The sequence below is a fragment of the Neovison vison genome, chromosome 6, assembly GCF_020171115.1.
Source record: "Neovison vison isolate M4711 chromosome 6, ASM_NN_V1, whole genome shotgun sequence".
Lineage (NCBI taxonomy): Eukaryota > Metazoa > Chordata > Mammalia > Carnivora > Mustelidae > Neogale > Neogale vison.
The window spans coordinates 108,559,758-108,578,562 of record NC_058096.1 but is presented as its reverse complement, the minus strand read 5'-3'; the positions used below and the strand labels follow the sequence as shown (position 1 = coordinate 108,578,562).

At 43.1% G+C, this 18,805-nt stretch overlaps 1 protein-coding gene across 2 annotated transcripts in view; it reads left to right on the top strand.

The window, feature by feature from the left end:
* The first annotated feature begins 10,552 nt into the window (after nucleotides 1-10,552).
* Nucleotides 10,553-18,805, top strand: part of IGF2BP2 (insulin like growth factor 2 mRNA binding protein 2) — a 161,168-nt gene continuing 152,915 nt past the window's right edge. For both annotated transcript variants that reach the window (XM_044251939.1, XM_044251938.1), the window contains exons 1-2: nucleotides 10,553-10,794; nucleotides 12,384-12,444. In XM_044251939.1, coding sequence (XP_044107874.1) covers nucleotides 10,617-10,794; nucleotides 12,384-12,444 — 239 coding nt within the window. In that variant the 5' untranslated portion in view covers nucleotides 10,553-10,616. The remainder of the gene's footprint in view (nucleotides 10,795-12,383; nucleotides 12,445-18,805) is intronic.

The window sequence follows — 18,805 nt, the reverse complement described above, 5'->3', positions numbered from 1 at the left end:
GGGTTAAATAGGTGATGGCCATTAAGGAACACACTTGTGATGAGCACCGGGTAACATATGGAGTGTTGAATCACTATATTGTACACCTGAAACTAATATAACACTGTACGTTAACTGGAATTAAAAAAAAAAAAACTTAAAAAAAAAAAAGACTGGTTACTTCAAGGGGTTGAGTGGGAATGGGTTGGATAGAATAGAAGGAATGGAAAAGGAGTGAATATCATCTGACTATATCTTCTGTGTTTTGGAATCATGTTAATGTTTTAAATACTCAAAACAGGGGCACCTGGGTGGCTCAGTGGGTTAAACCTCTGCCTTCGGCTCAAATCATGGTCTTGGGATCCTGGGATGGAGCCCCACATCGGGCTCTCTGCGCAGCAGGGAGCCTGCTTCCCCCTCTTTCTGTCTGCCTCTCTGCCTACTTGTGATCTCTCTGTCTCTCTCTGTTAAATAAATTTAAAAAAAAAATTAAAAAAATAAATACTCAAAACAACAAAAAGAGAAAAAAATTAACAAGTATGGGGAAGACAAAAATGTACAAAACAAATGAACCAATCGAATTTCAAATGAATAAAATAACTAACACTGAAGGGGGAAATAAAACACAAGTAACTTTTGAACACTGTAATTGGGCCCTATACTCTCAGGCTTAACACAAAAAAACCTCTAAACTAATATTAGGTAACAGGAGCCCAGTTAACAGCCACCTCTTTTTTCCCACAGAAGCATGGATTAGCAATTCTGTATATTCTGGATCTGACCAAATAAGTAAATATATTGTGGACAATGGGAACTGGGTTTCTCACTGTTGAAAGAGTTACAAATAGGAAAAGTGGGAGGGAAGAGAAAACGATTCCTATAGTGTTTCACTGGAATCAGAAGTATTGGTATGAACTTGTGATTTTTTTTTAATATTTTATTTATTTATTTGACACACAGAGATCAGAAGTAGGCAGAGAAGCAGGCAGAGAGAGGTGGGGGGGAAGCAGGCTCCCTGCTGAGCAGAGAGCCGGATGTGGGGCTTGATCCCAGGACTCTGGGATCATGACCTGAGCTGAAGGCAGAGGCTTTAACCCACTGAGCCACCCAGGAGCCCCTGAACTTGTGATTTTTTAAGAAGATTTTTATTTATTTATTTGAGAGAAAGAGATAGCACATGAGACAGGGTGGGACAGAGGGAGAAGCAGACTCCCTACTGAACAGGAAACCCAACATGGGGCAACCATCCCAGGACCCCAAGATCATGGCCTGAGCTGAAGGCAGATGCTTAACCAATGGAGCCACCCAGGCACCCCTGCTGATTCTTTTTTAAAAGATTTTATTTACTTATTTGACAGAGATCACAAGTAGGCAGAGACGCAGGCGGGGTGGGGTGGGGGGAAGCAGGCTCCCTGCTGAGCAGAGAGCCTGATGTGGGGCTTGATCCCAGGACTCTGGGATCATGACCTGAGCTGAAGGCAGAGGCTTAACCCACTGAGCCACCCAGGTGCCTCCCCCCCACACCCCTGTGATTTTTAATATAGTAATAACCTGAAATATAGACAGGAATAGATCTGCATGTGTGTGTACTGTGTATCCACATAATTTATCTCCTAGCCTTTTTGGTTGAGAGGGCCTAGAATCAACAATATCCCAGCAGCAATGAGCATATCTAGCATGCAGATGTTTGTTTCTAAATACTGTTCTCTACTAAAGAAGCACCAGGGCACCCTAGGTAAGTGACTGATTAAAGGACTGAGGCAGAGAAAGTGCAAACCAGGAACAATGCCAGAAGTTCACATGAGCCCGTCTGAAGGGGCTCTTACTGGCTAAAAGTGGGACAATCTGAGCAGAAAAATACTTAATGGTAGTAAAAGTTTATAACAGTTTGAATAACATATGCATCCACACTGATAGATTTAATGGGGGAAAGGGGAAATCTCTTCCTTTCAGTAGAAAGCCATCTAATACAAAAGGAATGATGAAATTAGGATCACCATTTGGTAACCATTAGTCTAGGCAAGAATCAACAATTGATACTAAAACTAGTGGTTGGACTTTTGAGGAATAATAGAGTATCTACCATTTCAAAGTATCTCCCTAAGAGATACTAGTAACTTTATAACAGAGAAACCTGGCATACACACCACTTTCAGTAAATGAGCAAAATTTGTATCACCAAAGTTAGTAATGGGACATATCAACATCATATGCCTATTGACACCAGGTACAGTATCACTGCTACGGTGTTCCTGCAAGAAAATCTATAACTAATCATCTAATCACAAGGAGACATCAAACAAACCCAAATTGAAGGGCATTCCAAATAAGCTGTTTTTTTTTTTAAAATCAATAATGTCAATGTCATGAAAAGCAAAAGACTAAGGAAATGTCTAGAATAAAAGAAATAGACAAAATAGTGAAATGCAACAAATGATTTGGGATTTTCTCTTGCTCTAAAACACATTTGGTGAAATCTGATTAAGGTTTATAGATAGTTGTGTTGTTTATTTCCTGGTTTTGACAGTGGGGTTATATAAACACTACTCTTTTCTTTTTAAAGGCCGGTTTTAAATTTTTTTTTAAAGCTTTTATTTATTTGAGAGAGAGAGAGAGAGACAGACAGATAGCATGAGCAGAGGGATGGCCAGAGGGAGAAGGAGACCGACACGGGGCTTGATCCCAGGACCCTGAGATCATGACCTGAGCCAAAGGCAGATGCTTAACAGACTGAGCCACCCCAGGTGCCCAAGACTGCTGTTTGTTTTTTTTTAAAGATTTTATTTATTTATTTGACAGAGAGAAATCACAAGTAGATGGAGAGGCAAGCAGAGAGAGAGAGAAGCAGGCTCCCTGCTGAGCAGAGAGCCCTATGCGGGACTCGATCCCAGGACCCTGAGATCATGACCTGAGCCGAAGGCAGCGGCTTAACCCACTGAGCCACCCAGGCGCCCCAAGACTGCTGTTTTTTAAAAGTAGATGTAAACTGATGTTTTTAGGTATAAGGGGACATCCTGCCCATAGTTTACGCTACTCTTCAAATAGAGAAAAGGTTAAAACAAATGTGATAAGATGTTAACATTTGGGGATCTGGGTAAATGGTATATAGGACTTCTTTGTACTATTCATACAACCCTCTTAGAAGTCCAACATTACATATATATGTTATATATGCTATATACATGTTATATACATTTATAAATTTACATGTGTATATAGAAACATACAAATATAATTTTTCCATATGTATAAAACAATTTTTAGTTTTTAAAAAATGTAGATTCCTGGGCTCAGCTCTGAAATTTTTGGTTTAGGTTTTTTAGTAATGGGTCTTGGGAATCTGTATTTTTAACATTTTTCTGGTGGTTATGATGCTTAATCTGGTTTGAGAATCATTCCCTACCAGATAAAGAAATAAAAAATTTACTACTGAAGAGGTAAAAAAGAACAAACCATTTACCTACCATCCAGCTTTAAAAACAAAACAAAAAACCAGTTATAACAGAAAATGTGTGCCTTTCCATCTCCTATTCTGTTTTCCCCTCGCAGAGGTAATCATCCCAAATTTGAAGTTTGTCTTTCCAATGCATGCTTTTATACATTTATACCATATAAATATGTTCATATCAGCAATGGATTTTCCACATTTTCAAACTTTATAAGAAGTTTATAATAAATACTCCTTCCTACAATGTAACTTTTCATTCAGCATGATATAGTTTGATATTTAACATTGATACAAATAGCCAATCATTGATTTCATTGAGAAGACAGGAAAAAATTGATTCCAGAAGAAATAACATGCATATTCTTTGACCTGATGTATAATATTCAACTATACCACAATTTTAAAAATCCTTTTTTTTTAAAGATTTTATTTATTAGAGAGGGCACATGTGCTTGAGCAGGGGGAGGGATAGGGGGGAGGGAGATGGTAAAGGGGAGGGAGAGGGAGAGGATCTCAAGCAGACTCCTCTTTGAGCACAAAGCCTGATGCAGGGCTGGATCCCATGCCCCTGATATCATCACCTGAGCCAAAACTGAGAGTCAGACACTTAACCCACTAAGTCACACAGATGCCCCTAAAAATCCATTTTCTTGATGATGGAGCTGGGTTCCAGTTTTTCACTATCCTAGTGTGATAATGAACCTTGGATATGCTTATACACATGCAGAATTTCACTAGAGGAGAAACTGATAGGCCAAAGGGTGTGCATGTTTATTCATTTTCTCTGGATTCATCAGTTTTCCCCTCTTTTTTTGAATCATGCATGGTCATCATAAGAATAGAAGAGAAAGCAGGGTCTATGGGCACAGATATGAGGGTTTGATAGAATTTGTTGAAGTATTCTTCTCATTGTTTCTATTTTCTCAGTGAAACAGAAAGCAAGGTGATTAATTGAGAGCTAGGGTGGGTGAGGAGCCACTGGAGATTAGAGGATGTGAAGAGAGGTGAGATGATAGGTAAAGGCCATCTAGGAGAATGGGAGAGACTGCCAGGGAGTGCTAAGACCCTAGATCGCCAGTTTCACTAGATACTGACAAATTGTTCTTTAGAGGAATTGTACACAGTGTACACTCTTGCTGGCGATGGATGTCTGTTTCTGATGCTATACACCTTCACCAATCCCTGTACTCAGAATTTTATAATTTTTGCCAAGTTAATGTTTGTGAATGGTTTTAATTTCCTCAATTACTCATGAATTGAGTTTACTGTCCATTTGTTTCACCTTTTGTGAATTAGTCCACTCGTATTCCTTCTGATTTTTCTAACAGCTGTCTTTTCTCTAATTTGTAAGTTCTCTTTATAAAGTTTGGATAATATATCAATGTTTACATTATGGCTATACAAATATTTTCACTGTTGAGCCTATGACCACTGCTTCTTTCTTGTATGACCATGTATTTTTCCTAGAGTTAATGATTTCATTTTCCATCACCTAGTTTTCCATATACCTATGTTTTTTTCCAAATGCTCCAACATGCCTGGCATCTGATCAGAAATAATTACTATGCATTCATATAGAAGTTCCATTCCCCCCCCCCCCTTAAAGTCTTCTCTTTCTTAGCCATCTATCTTCTTGTTCCAATCTGTGCTGGTTGCTCTTTGGAAACCTGCACTGGTGGCATTGTGGATTTTCTATTCACAATCTCCTGGGTTGGATTCCACATTCCCAAATCTCCTATTTTCCTCTTTCACGGTTTTGCTGGTCCTTATCCTCCAGCTTCCCCCCAATGGGGACATATCTGAATCTGTGCATCTGAATCTATGCATTTTTCCCCCCAAGTCAACTCTATGCCCAATGTGGGACTCAAACTCAGGACTTCAAGATCAAGAACTGCATGCTCTACTGACTGAGCCAGGCAGGGGGCCCCTGCTCTTGACTTTTCATGCCTTCAATAAACTCTTCAATCTGAAGATCTGTATCTTTGATTCTGCAAAACTTTTTCTTGTTATTTTTTTGGTAGGGGACATTATTTTCTCTGTTCTCTTTTTCTCAAACTTAGTTCTGAATCAACATTTGAATTTGAATTTAGGTGTGGAGCAGATGCTTTCTTATGTTTCTGTGCCTTTGCAATTGTTACTTCTTCTGCCTAGCATTCATTTCCTTTCACTCTTTCTCCTATCTTAGCGTATCCCTGCTTATCTTTCAAAACCCATTCCTGATATCAGCTCTTCCATGATGATCCTCTCCCTGACCCTAGCTGAACGAGATGGTCTTTCCTCTATGCGTCCAAAGTCTATTATGGCACCTCTAAAGGCATACCATAATGCGTTTATACATCAGTCTCCCCTACTGATCATAAACCCTTTGAGAGCGGGACAATGTTTATCCATTTCTGTATCCTCAGTGCCTAACATTTCCTCCTCCCACCTTGTCAAGGACCATGCAAGACAGGTACCATCTCATACATCTTCATTTAATCCATAGAGCAAATCTTAGGTAGTAATTGCTTATGCAACAATTATTACCTGAGCTTCTATTACAGGCAAGGTTTGCTACTTGGCCAAAGAATGAAAAAAACAAAATCTCATTTCTCCTGAAAGTCACCATAGAGAAGCCTTTTTTTTCCTCATGTAATTTTTGAAAACTGACATTTAATTCACATACCAAAAATTCACCTGTTTAAAATGCACACTTCAGGGGTGCCTGGGTGGCTCAGTGGGTTAAGCTGCTGCCTTCCACTCAGGTCATGATCTCAGGGTCCTGGGATGGAGTCCCGCATTGGGCTCTCTGCTCAGCAGGGAGCCTGCTTCCCTCTCTATCTCTGCCTGGCTCTCTGCCTACTTGTGATCTCTCTCTGTCAAATAAATAAGTAAAAATCTTTAAAAAAAATGCACACTTCAATGGTTTTTAGGCTATTCACAAAATCATGGAAATCACCACTAGAAAAAATACTTTATATCTGTATGAAGCTCTGTGTGTATATTGGGGTCAAGTTAGAGGAGGAGGCAATTTACCAGGGGAACAATTTCCAGGAAAAGGAGAGTATGTGCAAAGAAGTAGAGCTCTGAGAGCCTAGTATTTGGGAAAATATGAAAAATACAGAGAAGCCGGAGTTTATGTTGAGGTAGGAAGTGAGATTATTTTACAAATGAGGAATCTGAAGTTCAGAGAGGTGAATTAATTCAATTAAGGTCAAATTTTCTCCTGCTACCTCAAGAAAAGGTATCTAAAGGTTACTCTACGACCACCAAATCATCCCCATTGAGTAAGCTGACACCACAAACACTGATTTGGCTCCAACTACAGTTTCCCCCCCAGCCTTCCAGCAAACAGGCCTCATTTTCCCTCCCAAAATCCTTGTATTATCTAGCACCACTGGCCATACAGACCACCCGCACTAGTTGAGCAGAAACATTTTCACCATGGTTTTATAAATTCAAACAGTTAAGGCAGCCAAAGTGATGCTATCAGAAGGTGTTCTGTCCCTGGACAAAAATATTTTGGTCATGGAAGTCCAAGGAGCACCAGGTTGGCTTGGTTGGAAAAGCATGTGACTCTTGATCTTGGAGTTGTTAAGTTTGAGCCCCAGGCTGGGTATAGAGATTACTTAAAAAAGAAGGAAAGAAAGGCAGTCCAAATTGAAGCCCTAACAGTTCTTCATAGGCTCTTTGTTTAGCGAGACTAGGTTGCCAGTCACGTTTCAAGCTCTGTATGACCAGGAAGAAATTCTACTTTCCTGGGCCTCAGTTTTCCTATCTGCAAAGAAACCTTAAGAAAACTTGTCCCAGCTACCCTACTGTGGATCCTGCCCAAAGCAATCACTGAGAAACCATAAGGATCTGTACTGCCTTCAATGTTCTTAAGGAAAAGGTTAATATGCCTAATTGAAAAATGTCTCCAAATTTCTTACCTCAGTTAAACATTCATAAAATCCTGGCTTAGTAGGCTTAAGTTCAGTCCATATTTATTTCCATTTCAACTCTCTGGGAGGGGATGAGTTAGGGGAACTCAGGAGAAAACAGGCAGAAAAGTTTTGTCAGGCAGGGGCAATGACCTCTGAATTTCTGGTTTTGCATTTGGAGGCTGTCCCCTTCTCTCTCATGTGAGAGAGCAACTCTGCATTCAAAGGTAAGGAACTGTGGGGGCTACAAATCAGAGGAATGGTGGTAACTGTCCTCCACCACACTATTTAAAGACTTCTGCAGCACCATGGTTTATACACCCGTGGCAGAATAGAAGACACAACTGCAGCAACGAGCAGTTATTTCTCAGAAAAAAATTTGAAAGTGACCAGGTGAGACATGGCAGATGTGTTCACTAGAAGCCACCTTGGCCAAGAATCTTTAGATGCTTGCTGCCCACTAAACAATCCATGCTAAAATGTTTGTGGTTTTGCAGTAGGACCAAGGAATTGATATGCCTGACAATATCACAGAACAAAAAAACAGCTTTACTTTTTACTTTCAGAGAATAATGAGACCAATACCCCTGCCACTCTCATTTCTCTTTCAGAAGGTGCAAATTTGGATTATTGGAAATAAAATGAGCAAACACTGTCCTATAATACAATGGTGACTATACTAATCAGGGGTATTTGTGTGAACAATTTGAAGATCACTACCTCTGGGTCTGCTGAGGTTTATACACACACACTAGTTTTCATTTGCGGTTCTCCAGTACATTTTGGTAGGGAAACATCCATACCTAGTTTGCCTATTAGTTTGGGAAATAATGGCAAAGTCCATTCCCAACTCCAGAAGCAGTGCAATCCAATTGTTTTTTAGAGAGAGAACTATGTGAATATTTGAGACCACAGTCAGAATTCAAATAATTGCAGTATCTAGTTATACATTATTTTTCCTGCGGACAACTAATTATTTAAGGAAAACTCCCTCTGCCAAATAAAGTATTTTGAAGTGTTTTTTTTTTTTTTAAGATTTTACCCATTTATTTGACAGAGAGAGAGAGATCACAAGTAGGCAGAGAGGCAGGCAGAGAGAGGGGGAAGCAGGCTCCCCGCTGAGCAAAGAGCCTGGCAGCTGCGAAGGATTTGATCCCAGGACCCTGAGATCATGACCCGAGCTGAAGGCAGAGGCTCAACCCACTGAGCCACCCAGGTGCCCCCAAAGAAAGTATTTTAAAGCTCATTAGTTCCTAAGAAGAGCATTATGTGTGTGAGCACTGGGTCTCTACAAACTACTCAGTTCCCCTTCATAGAGACTTCACAACAGCCCTGCAAGGATTGGTTGTTTTATCCCAAGCCACACAGCTGGGGAAAGAAAGGAGGAAGGTTTGAGTCCTATGCCTATGGGGCCTTCCACCTGCCAATGCGTCCCAAACAAGAATCACCTGGGAGCACTTAAGGAAAATAAAAAATCCAGGCTCTCAGACTCAGTCTGCAAAGGGGCCTGGAAACAAGCATTTTTATTTATTATTTTTAATCAAGCCGCGCTCCCTCCACCCTCTTTGTCAACAGGAACGACAGTACTTCACGACCCAGCCAGGAGATCTGAACCTGTTTCATCTTCACCGAGAGATTCCCCAATGTCCTCAAGAACTGTTATTCCTCAGGTCAAACCATCACCACCGCTAAGGTCCCCCAGAAGTCCAGATCTTGGAATCTTCTGCCCCTTGTTCACTTCTGAATCCTGCCAATTTTTTTTTTTTTCCCTGCCCTGTGTAATTTCATTTCCTGGCTGGGCTCTAACCACCAGACTTCCAGCCGGGCCCCGGAACTCCCAACAGCCTCCAGCCCTTCTGGCTCCTTCCCTAGCCCCTCGGCTCGGGCTGCTATCATCCCAACCCTGCCTCTTCCGTCGGTCACGTTGTTTCCTCCGCTTGGAAGGACCTCTTTCCTCCCCGGGCCCTTCCCAATGCTCAGGGAACTCCTACACAGCCCGAGCGCCTCCGCTTCCAGCCACCCTAGCCTCCCACCACGCCAGCTCTGGGATGAAACCCGGCCTCGGAGCCCGGCACGGAGCGTCGGTCCTCCCGGCCGCAGCCCCTGCCCCCTCCCCGCTGGCTTCCCCACCCGCCACCTGGCTTCGCAGCGGCCGCTCGGGAAGCCCTCGGCACTTCCCAGAATAGAGAGCAGCTGCCAACGTCAGGCTGCCGCCCGCCGCGGGGTTCCGGGCGCATGGGGTGCGGACGGAGGGGACGTGACTCCGCTCTGGCCTTCCGTCTCCCCCCAGCGGGCCGGGAAACTGAGGCCCAAAGCCAGAGGCAACTTCCCCGGGGTGCGCAGTTTGCGAGGGCCCGGCCGGTCCCGGGCCCCAGGCGTCCCGACTCCAGTCCGCGATCCTTCGACCACACGCGCCGCCCGGTCGCCCCGGAGAGTCGGGCGGGGAGCGGGTCTCTGAGGGAGCGCTCCGCCAAGGACCGCGCAGGGCGCCAGACGCGGCCAACTCGCCGCCAAAGTTGCCTCCCAGCCTGCCCTCGCCTCTCACCTCCGAGACACACCTTCCCGCGGGCCCTGGCAGCCGCACTCTCACATCCGGTCCACCTTGCGCACACCCCTCTCGCAGCTCTCCCACCGCCCCTCTCCCTCCCACGCCTGCGGCTAGCGGCCGCTCCCCCGCGCCCCCTCGCGCACTCCCACCCGCGCCCGGGGCGCGCCTTCCCCGCCCCGCCGCACGCCTGGCCTCCGCGCCGCGCCCGCCGGGGCTTCTGGCGCCCGGGAGCCCCAGCCCCGGGCGTCGACCCGCTTCCGCCCGCCCGGCGGGAGGCAGAAGCCTGGGTAGCCGAGCGGGGGGCGAGGGGCTCGGCGGCGCGGGGCGGGGAGGGGGCGCTCGCTCGCTCACTCTCGGCTGCGCACACGCCCGTACAAACTCTCACACAGACACACGCGGGGTGCGCTGCCGCCGCCCGCCGCTGCTCCTCCTCCCGCCACCGCCTTGAGAGGGAGAGAGAGAGGGAGGCAGAGAGAGCGCTTTGTCCGCGCGCCGCCGCCCGGCCCGGGACTCTGCCCCGAGGAGGCAGCAGCGCCGAGTCCCCGCCTCCGCCTCTGCCCCCGGGCGGGCCGGGCCGGCCGCGGTGGGGGGAGCCAGGCTGAGGGTGGGGGTGGGTGGCGGGCGGGCGGAGGGCGGGGAGGGGGGGCGGAGGAGGAGGAGGAGAGACGAGGGCAGCGGAGGAGGCGAGGAGCGCCGGGTACCGGGCCGGGGGAGCCGCGGGCTCTCGGGGAAGAGACGGATGATGAACAAGCTTTACATCGGGAACCTGAGCCCCGCCGTCACCGCCGACGACCTCCGGCAGCTCTTCGGGGACAGGAAGCTGCCCCTGGCGGGACAGGTCCTGCTCAAGTCCGGCTACGCCTTCGTGGACTACCCCGACCAGAACTGGGCCATCCGCGCCATCGAGACCCTCTCGGGTAAGCAGTCGCCGCTACCCCCCTCCCCCCGCCTCGCCCAGCTCAGGCCGGGACGGCGCCCGGAGGGAGGCCGAGCCCTGCGGGCGGCGCCCGGCAGGGGCTCCCGCGCCCGCACCCTCACTTCCACGCACCAGACCCTCAACTCTCGCCGCCGGCCGGATCCCGGGACGGCCCTCTCCCCTCCCCCCACCACTCCGGACTCACCCCCTGCCCTCCCAGCCGCAGCCCTGGGGCGACCCCCGAGTCGCTCCGAGGGTGCCCAGGGCTCGCTCGCTCTCTGGGGGCACCCTTCCTCCCACTGGCTCCCCAAGCTGCTCTCCAGAGTTTCCCCACCCCCATCCTCAGAGAGCCCCCGTCGCCTCTCTTCCCTGACCTTCCCGTCACCCCTTTGTCAGGGACCCCCTCCAAATCCTGCATCTCTTTCTCCCTTGACCGGACCTTACCCTTTTCCGTGCCTCGTGCCCGGGACCTCTCGCCCTCTGGCGTCCCCTGAGCCGCACTCTCCTTTCAAGCCCCCCTCCCCACCTCGCCTCGCGGTCCCCCACTTTCGGCACCCCCTCGGCGCCACCCTGATGATCCCCTCCGAGGTTTCGGGGCTTCCCCAACCCCAGCCCCTGCACGACGGCACATCTCTCCAGGTCCTCTCCCGAACCTCAGTCCCCTCTCGCTCGTCTCTCAAGCGCTCCTATTTTTCTCTGAATTTTTTGTCCGATTTTATTGAGAAGAACTCGGGGCTGGGGGCTTTCCGCCGTCCGTCCCCCCGCCTCCCGCTCGGCCAGAAGCACCTTTTTACGAGGTGCCCTGTCTCAACTCGGTGGGGGCCCGGGCTGAGAACCGGGAAAGAGGCGACCGGGGGGCCCGCGAGAGCGCTGGAGCCCAGACGGGAGACGGAGAGCGACACACACACACACTCGCGCGCGCGCGCACTCACCAACTCTCCCTCTCGCACACGCACCGCTCGGAGCCGCGCTCGCCCCCGGGCCGGGAGCCTGCGCCCCCCGAATCCTCGCCCGGCGGGAGCCCCTTCCCCACTGGCGAGTGGGGTGGGGGCGGGGCGGCAGCGAGGCCAAGGTGACACCCAGGAGCCGGCCGGGACTGGACTCTCGTAGAAGCGGTCTCCCGGGTGGTGGTGGGGCAGGAGGAGAGGGTCGGTGCGTCTTCTCGGGGCCACCGGGTGGAGAGAGCAGGGAGGGGAGCGCAGCGGAGCCTTCGGGGCGCGGGTTAGCGGTATGGAGAAGTGGGGGCCGGGAGAGGAGCGGGGCCGCGCCAGCCCTGCAGCTTGAGTTTCAAATGAGCTCATCCTTTCAAATTGGCGCCGCTCTTTATTAAATTTGTTTTCCGGTAGTGCCACCCACAGCTATACCTGGGGTCGGATCCGGGCTCGCGCCCTTCCCACCTCGTCCCAAGACTAGGGGCGCCCACCTTGCTTCCCACTGGGAACCAAGTTTGCCCAGCTCGAGCCGGGTAGGAGACCCCTGGAGGGCGCCCGAAGGCGGAGCCCGAGCGTGGAGTTCTGTGCGTGCCCCTCCTAGACCCCCGCCGGTTTTTATCTAAGGAAGGTTCTGAGTGCTTTAATTTCTCTTTTAAAGGTAAAGTGGAATTGCATGGGAAAATCATGGAAGTTGATTACTCAGTCTCTAAAAAGCTCAGGTAAATATCTTTTACTTAGTTATTTTGTGATACGGCTTACGTAAAAATACAAAGATACACTCCGTTTTAAAAAATGTGCTTTTATAGTTTAAAAAAGGGCTTTTGTTTGTTTTGTTAGTGGAGATAACACAGTTTAGAAAGTTACACTTTTTACTTTCATTATATAAGGTGTTGACTGTGCTTGGGAATATTTGGTGCCTTATTGGGGTTGAGGGGTGGCGAACCCTAGCTGTGTGAAATTCGCTGGGACCGTTAAACTTGTTTATCAAAACTTGCCTCCCACCCCTACCCCCAGCACAGTGGCAACAAATGCTTGTCAAGACTTCCTGTGAGATGTTAAGAGTAAATATTTACTTTGTCAGCTAAATTGCTTAACTAAACTTCGCGATTAATTAGGTTTTTTTTTTTTTAAAGATAGCTTAACGTTGAATAATAAAATAATTCAGTAAGGGGTCAATATTTTGCATAGCACTCTAAAGAAGAGGGTTGTTTAGATTGGATGGCAGTTAAAAAGCCAGACTTTTTTAGTCAGTGAGACTATTGACTATTGCTTCTGAGCGTTTTGTTGTTGTTGCTTTTAAGATATGTTTGAGGCTGAACAAGAATTTTTGTGAAATTTGTAGGTTATATTTAAGTGCACTGTTGTTAATAAAAGAGTAAAGAGCTTTGTGGAAGTTGGATTTCTCCACAGTGATTTGCCTACGTAAGAAATATCTATGAGGAGAGAATGAGGGAGAACATCTTTGTTTAAAGTTTATTGTGGACTTTAAATCGGGCCCTTTATTACTCATTCTAGATTCTTTTTCTCCCATGTGTCGTAACTTAGTTTATATCCCATTCACATACATTTCTTCACCATTAGTCATTAAGTAGCTGGATTGAAAACTCTAAGTGAAGTCTTTGATTTACCACCTTTACAATTTGTGATACTCAACAGTGTAACCACTAACTTGATTTTTCCCAGGATTGAATAAATTTTAAAACAAACTGACTAATTTTATAAATACTTAGATGTTTTGTTAAAGAGGTTTTAAAAACTGGGGGCGTCTTTTCAGATACTTTTATTTTAACTAAGCAACAGAATATCTTTTGTTTGCAAATGATTCTGTGAGGTGTCACAAAGCTACTGACTTTAGAAAAAGGCAAAAGTTATGATTTGCAGCTTCATGTGTAATATTAAGCTAGTTCTCTCCGGGAACAGATGTAATGTGTAACTGGTTTTTCATTTAAGTGTTTTAATTTGTAAACTTTTCTATAATTTTTTTTTTTGCCTGAGAAATTCAAGTTCAAACTTTCTGATATATTAAGTACTTATTGTAAATTTAAATTACTCATCTTACAATACTTGAAAATTTGATGAATATATTGAGTAAGGCTTGAAAGAAGCACCTATAATATTTGATGGGCTATTATTCTATAAATGCCTGATTCTATGGGCTGTATGTGCTGGGCGTATAGCTGTTTTGAGCTGTTTTATAACCCTTTTTGGGTTATAATTAATAAAAATTACTTGAATTTTAACTTTGTTTACTTGGTGTCTCATTTCATGTTGCAAAGTTCATTATTTCATGTTGTAATGTAAGTGAAATACTAATGCATCTGAAGTTATTAACTTATCCTGAGCCTTCTCACAAATAAACTTCTTCTAAACTTTTTCTTTCAAAATGAAGAGGTTATTTATTATTAGCCAGAGTATCATTTAGGTAGTTTTGCTGTGTTTATGTAAGAGTTCAGAATTAAAAACATTCCCAATTCTTTAGTATTAATTAAATAAAGAGCGAACTAGGACTTACATAGTCCTATTAGTACATGATTTCTTTGAACATGTGGGCGATGTGAAATACCTAGGAGGTAGATTAAATGCGCTGTGTATGATTCACTACACTGAAGACGTCTGACATACCAAATGTATGCATAAGCTGCTGCTGTAGAGGGTTGCATCATTTCTGATTGGATGGTTTTACTCTTTTTTTCCCTTTCCTTTATTGGTTTAAAATGCAGGAATTAGTTGCTTGTACTACAGGCTAAGGGAGAGATGGCTAATGACTGGCGTTGTGTACTGAGCTCAGACCCTGGGATGAAGCAGCTGTATGTTCTCATGTACAGGGCACTATCACAGTGCTGGCTTTCAAAAAGCAGGGTACTGTGACATTTGAAACCAAAGCTTTTAGGTTATATGGTGACTATTTTGGTGTTCCTTTGTTGCATTTCCATGAAATCTCACAAGTTAGAAGTCGATTTGTCAGCGTTAAGTCAGTTCTATATGTGGTTTTTGTGTTAGTTGAAGTGAAAATGTGAAGAAAACAATTCATCCTCATTGCTTGCTTCCTTAAAAAAAAAATAATTCAACAATTGAGTGCTCATTTTCCTTATATTGTTCTGATTTCTTTCTGTGTGCAAGAATGAACTTTACTATCTACATTCCAAATAGATTTTTTTTTTAAGCAAATGATACTTTGGGAGGAGATGTTTTTATCTTAAGTCATGAAATTATTGGCGTGCCATTTGCTTACCAATTGGGTCTTTTGTTAAGTATCCTTCTAGCATCATTTTACATGTGCTATTAGAGCAGACAGACTAGATAACCATTATTTTCTCAGGGTCCTCAGAAGCACTAAACTCTTTTTCTTTTTTGCCACATGTGTTTCATTCTTATTAGATGCAAATTATTATAATGCAAACCATAGACAAACCATCTATTTTTCTTACTTGCTAAGTTGGTTTCAAGCTTTGTTGAATATAAATCTTTGGATTGTTTTTCTCTATTCGTATTTCTTGGTACTATGTATAAATCAAAGATTGCTTAAAGAGGAAGAACCTGGTAGTGACTTTAAAATTCTGTTAAAAGTTGTGGAAACTTCCTTGAGAGAAATTTCATTTTTGATGTCGAGGAGAGTTTAGTTTAACTACATATACAGATATCTGCATATGGACCTACACACATGGACACACACAAGAACATGTCACATAAATTGTTTTGGACTCAGACATACGTGAACCTGAATGTGCTTTGTAACTAAACTTGAATGATTCTGTGAGAAACAACACTTTGAAAAATGCAATTTTTGCCCACTGCTAGGAAGTAACCAAGTGTTGCTAGACATGCTTTCACTGAGATGGTGTGAATACTATGTGGTAGTGTAGGAAAAAGCTATGAATTTGTCTTTCATGAGTTAAAAATCAGTAATTGTGTTCTATCCAATGCAAATGAATTCGGTCTCCTATAGGAATGTTAAAGAAAACAGTATCTCAATTGTATTTTGCTTGTATGTACTACATTGTGTATAGTTGAATTAAATACCAAGAAGAAAAAAAAAAAATCACCCAACCTCAAGCCCTCCCTGCAACAAAAGCTTTTGCTGCATCAATTTTTAATTTTGTAGCAATAGAAAAGACTTTTTTAGGTTAAAAATCATATGATAACCTTCTATTTAAAGAATTTGTTGAATTAAAAATTAATCCCTGAATTTAATTATACAGATTACATGTGTGGATATAACATATATTAATATAAAATACATGTCAAAGTGTAAGGTAACTTATGATTTGACTTTGAGTTGGACATTTAGTTTCCCATTTTTAAAAAAGCTAATAATTTTTTCATATGTTTCTAGGCAATGCCATAAAGAATTACACATTTTTGTGACCTTTAAGAGATAAGAATTAGAATTGAAATAGAAGCAATAAAGAAAAAAACTAGTTGATAATTTAGGTGATAATGTAGATTAAAAGTTGTAGCTTACAAATATTAAAAGACTGGCCATTTGATGTTTTATATCATTTAGCTAAATTTTAAAAACCATTGAAAACTGCAAATCAAAATACTTTTTATGTGCTGCTTGATTTCCAATTGGTTAAATTCATCTCCGTTTTAAATTTGTATTGTAGCAATTTATAACCGTACTAAATGACTACATCTGCCCAGTAATTCTAAAAGGAGGTTTGGTGATGTTTAATACAGTTATCAAATGGTGTTTTTCTTAAAAATAATGTTTCCTTGTAATTATGGCTGGATATAAGATGACCAGTAAGGGATGGTCTCAGAGTTTTGAGTTTTGTTCTTTTAACCTGAGATTATATGAGAGAAGATTAGTAGTATTTGTACAATAGCTTTTATACATGGTGATATAATATATTTTCTTTAAGAAGAATTTTTGAAAGGACATTAGATGATTTAGAACTAATTGTGAATCAAAATTTACATCTAACTATTTTGAGTAGGTGTTTTTGTTTTGTGGAGGTTGCTGCAGTTTTTCAGCTGGGGGCATGTAAATGAGTTTGAAAAGTACAGAAGAGGATAGTAACGGGCACATTTATTAAAAGTCAAAACAATGAAAATCAGATTTCTACAGGAACTTTTTGCATATATCTGATACTTTTCAACTTTCTAAATATTTGCTGTGTATTGCTGAATCACTCTTCCAAGTCTTCTAATGAAATTCTCAAAAGTAGATGAGCAATTGGTCAGAGTTGTGAGAGGATATTATTTGAACTAAGTGTGTCATCTCTGTGATTCAGTGGGGTGTGTGCACATGGATGTCTGTGTGCATGTGTGCTTTGTGGGGGACAGTATTTTCAGACAGATGGTATCAAGAGGGAAGAGGAGGAAATCTTTAATTGAGCAACATTTGCTCTGGATTTTAGAATCTGACACGGCAAATGAAAATTGCTAGATATTTGAACCTTGTGACAAAGGGACTCAGTGTTTGCTTTGAGTGATGCCTAACTCTTGTAGGTGGTTAACCTTTTGGAAGCCAGGGCTCAGGCACCTATAGTGGCTTCTGCCCTAAGTGTGCTGCTGGGAGGACGATGCAATGCACAGTCTACTCTCTCTTTTGTTGGATAGCCCCTCTCACTCAGTTAGCTCAGTGATTCTGTGAAGGCTCTGATAATGGATAAGCCATTTTATAAATGTTAGAGAATTCAAGATTTGAATATGCATTTTCATTTAGCAATTCTGTACTGTGGAAGACAGTATATTATTTTGCACAACAACTCTGACAGAATCAATTTCATTAGAAACATAAATATTGAACTGGTTTCTTCGGAGACTTTTAAAAAAGTTTCAAAATGTATTTTTTAAAATTCCACTTACGTGCCACCAAAGTGTCATTACATTCTTTTTGGTGTTGAAGAAGAGAGTTGTGTGGCGTGGCTAAGCCAGTTTGTTAAACCAGTTTTCTGAAACTTTTAGTCAAAAGCATAATTTCTCAAAAGTTATGATTAACTTCTTAATTTGAAGTATTGGGATGGTTCTGTTTAACACTGAATTTCTGTTTTACACTGAAATTCAAGTCGAGTCAGTTTGGGTAGTCATTCAGAACACTATCATTGAAGAAAATGTAATAGCAAATAAACAACAAGCACCTACCAGTAAAGATAACAGTCTTTCCTCCCATTTGTCATCATTAAAATATTTTAAAAAAATCTTTTACTTTATAATTTGACTTCATGCTTACAAACTTGTAATTTTCATTTGGTGGCATGGACTGTATGGGTTCTATTTCGGGCAGCAAAATTGTAGAGTGCTCAGAGCATTATTTTTAAGGTTTTTCTTTTCCTGTCTTGATCATGTACTTTGGTCTTTCCATAAAATAGTGAAGAAAAATTATTTTCTTTGATAGAAAAATTCAGGTTCTGTTGCTTTGGTTTCCAAAGACAAGGGAGGATATGATAATTGTTTCTTTAATTTGGTTTAGAGTTGGAGGGCATATTGAGGTAAAGATTAAGTAGACCGGAGAAAATGGATGCTTTTACATTAATAGCAGGCCATCAGATCTAAAAGCTAACCCATTGCCCATCATTGAATAGATATATGTCTCCTTCCCAAGCCTCTTTTTCTCACTGCGTAATAGGCTTGCATTTTTGAGATATATTTTGTTCATTTATTCCTGGATTTCCTTGTTATTTATCTATTCTGTACTTTATTCTTAAAATGTGACCATTCCTTAGAATTTTCCCATTCTGTGTACTATCAAGAATATTTCATAAAATAGGTGTTTTAATGAGTCCAATAAATGAAACTTAAGAGTTCTGATGCATGTTTTAGACTTTTTGATATTTATCTGTGTCATTAGAACTTTTGTACCTAATGACCAGGAAAATATTTTGGGACCATTGCAATGAGAATATTTTCAGCTTTTCTCATTATGATATAATTAGTATGTGCCAGTGTGTGAGAATTTGCCTCAGGGGTAAGCTTGGATTTTTAATTTTTGTTTTAAATGTGATCAGAAAGGTTGCTTCATGATTCCATGTGTTGTTGTGTAAATAATGCTAGTAGCGTTCTCTTGGGGAGATACATGTATTTTTATGTGCCTGCATTGTATATTCATATAGTACGGTTGATGTCCCAGCCCCT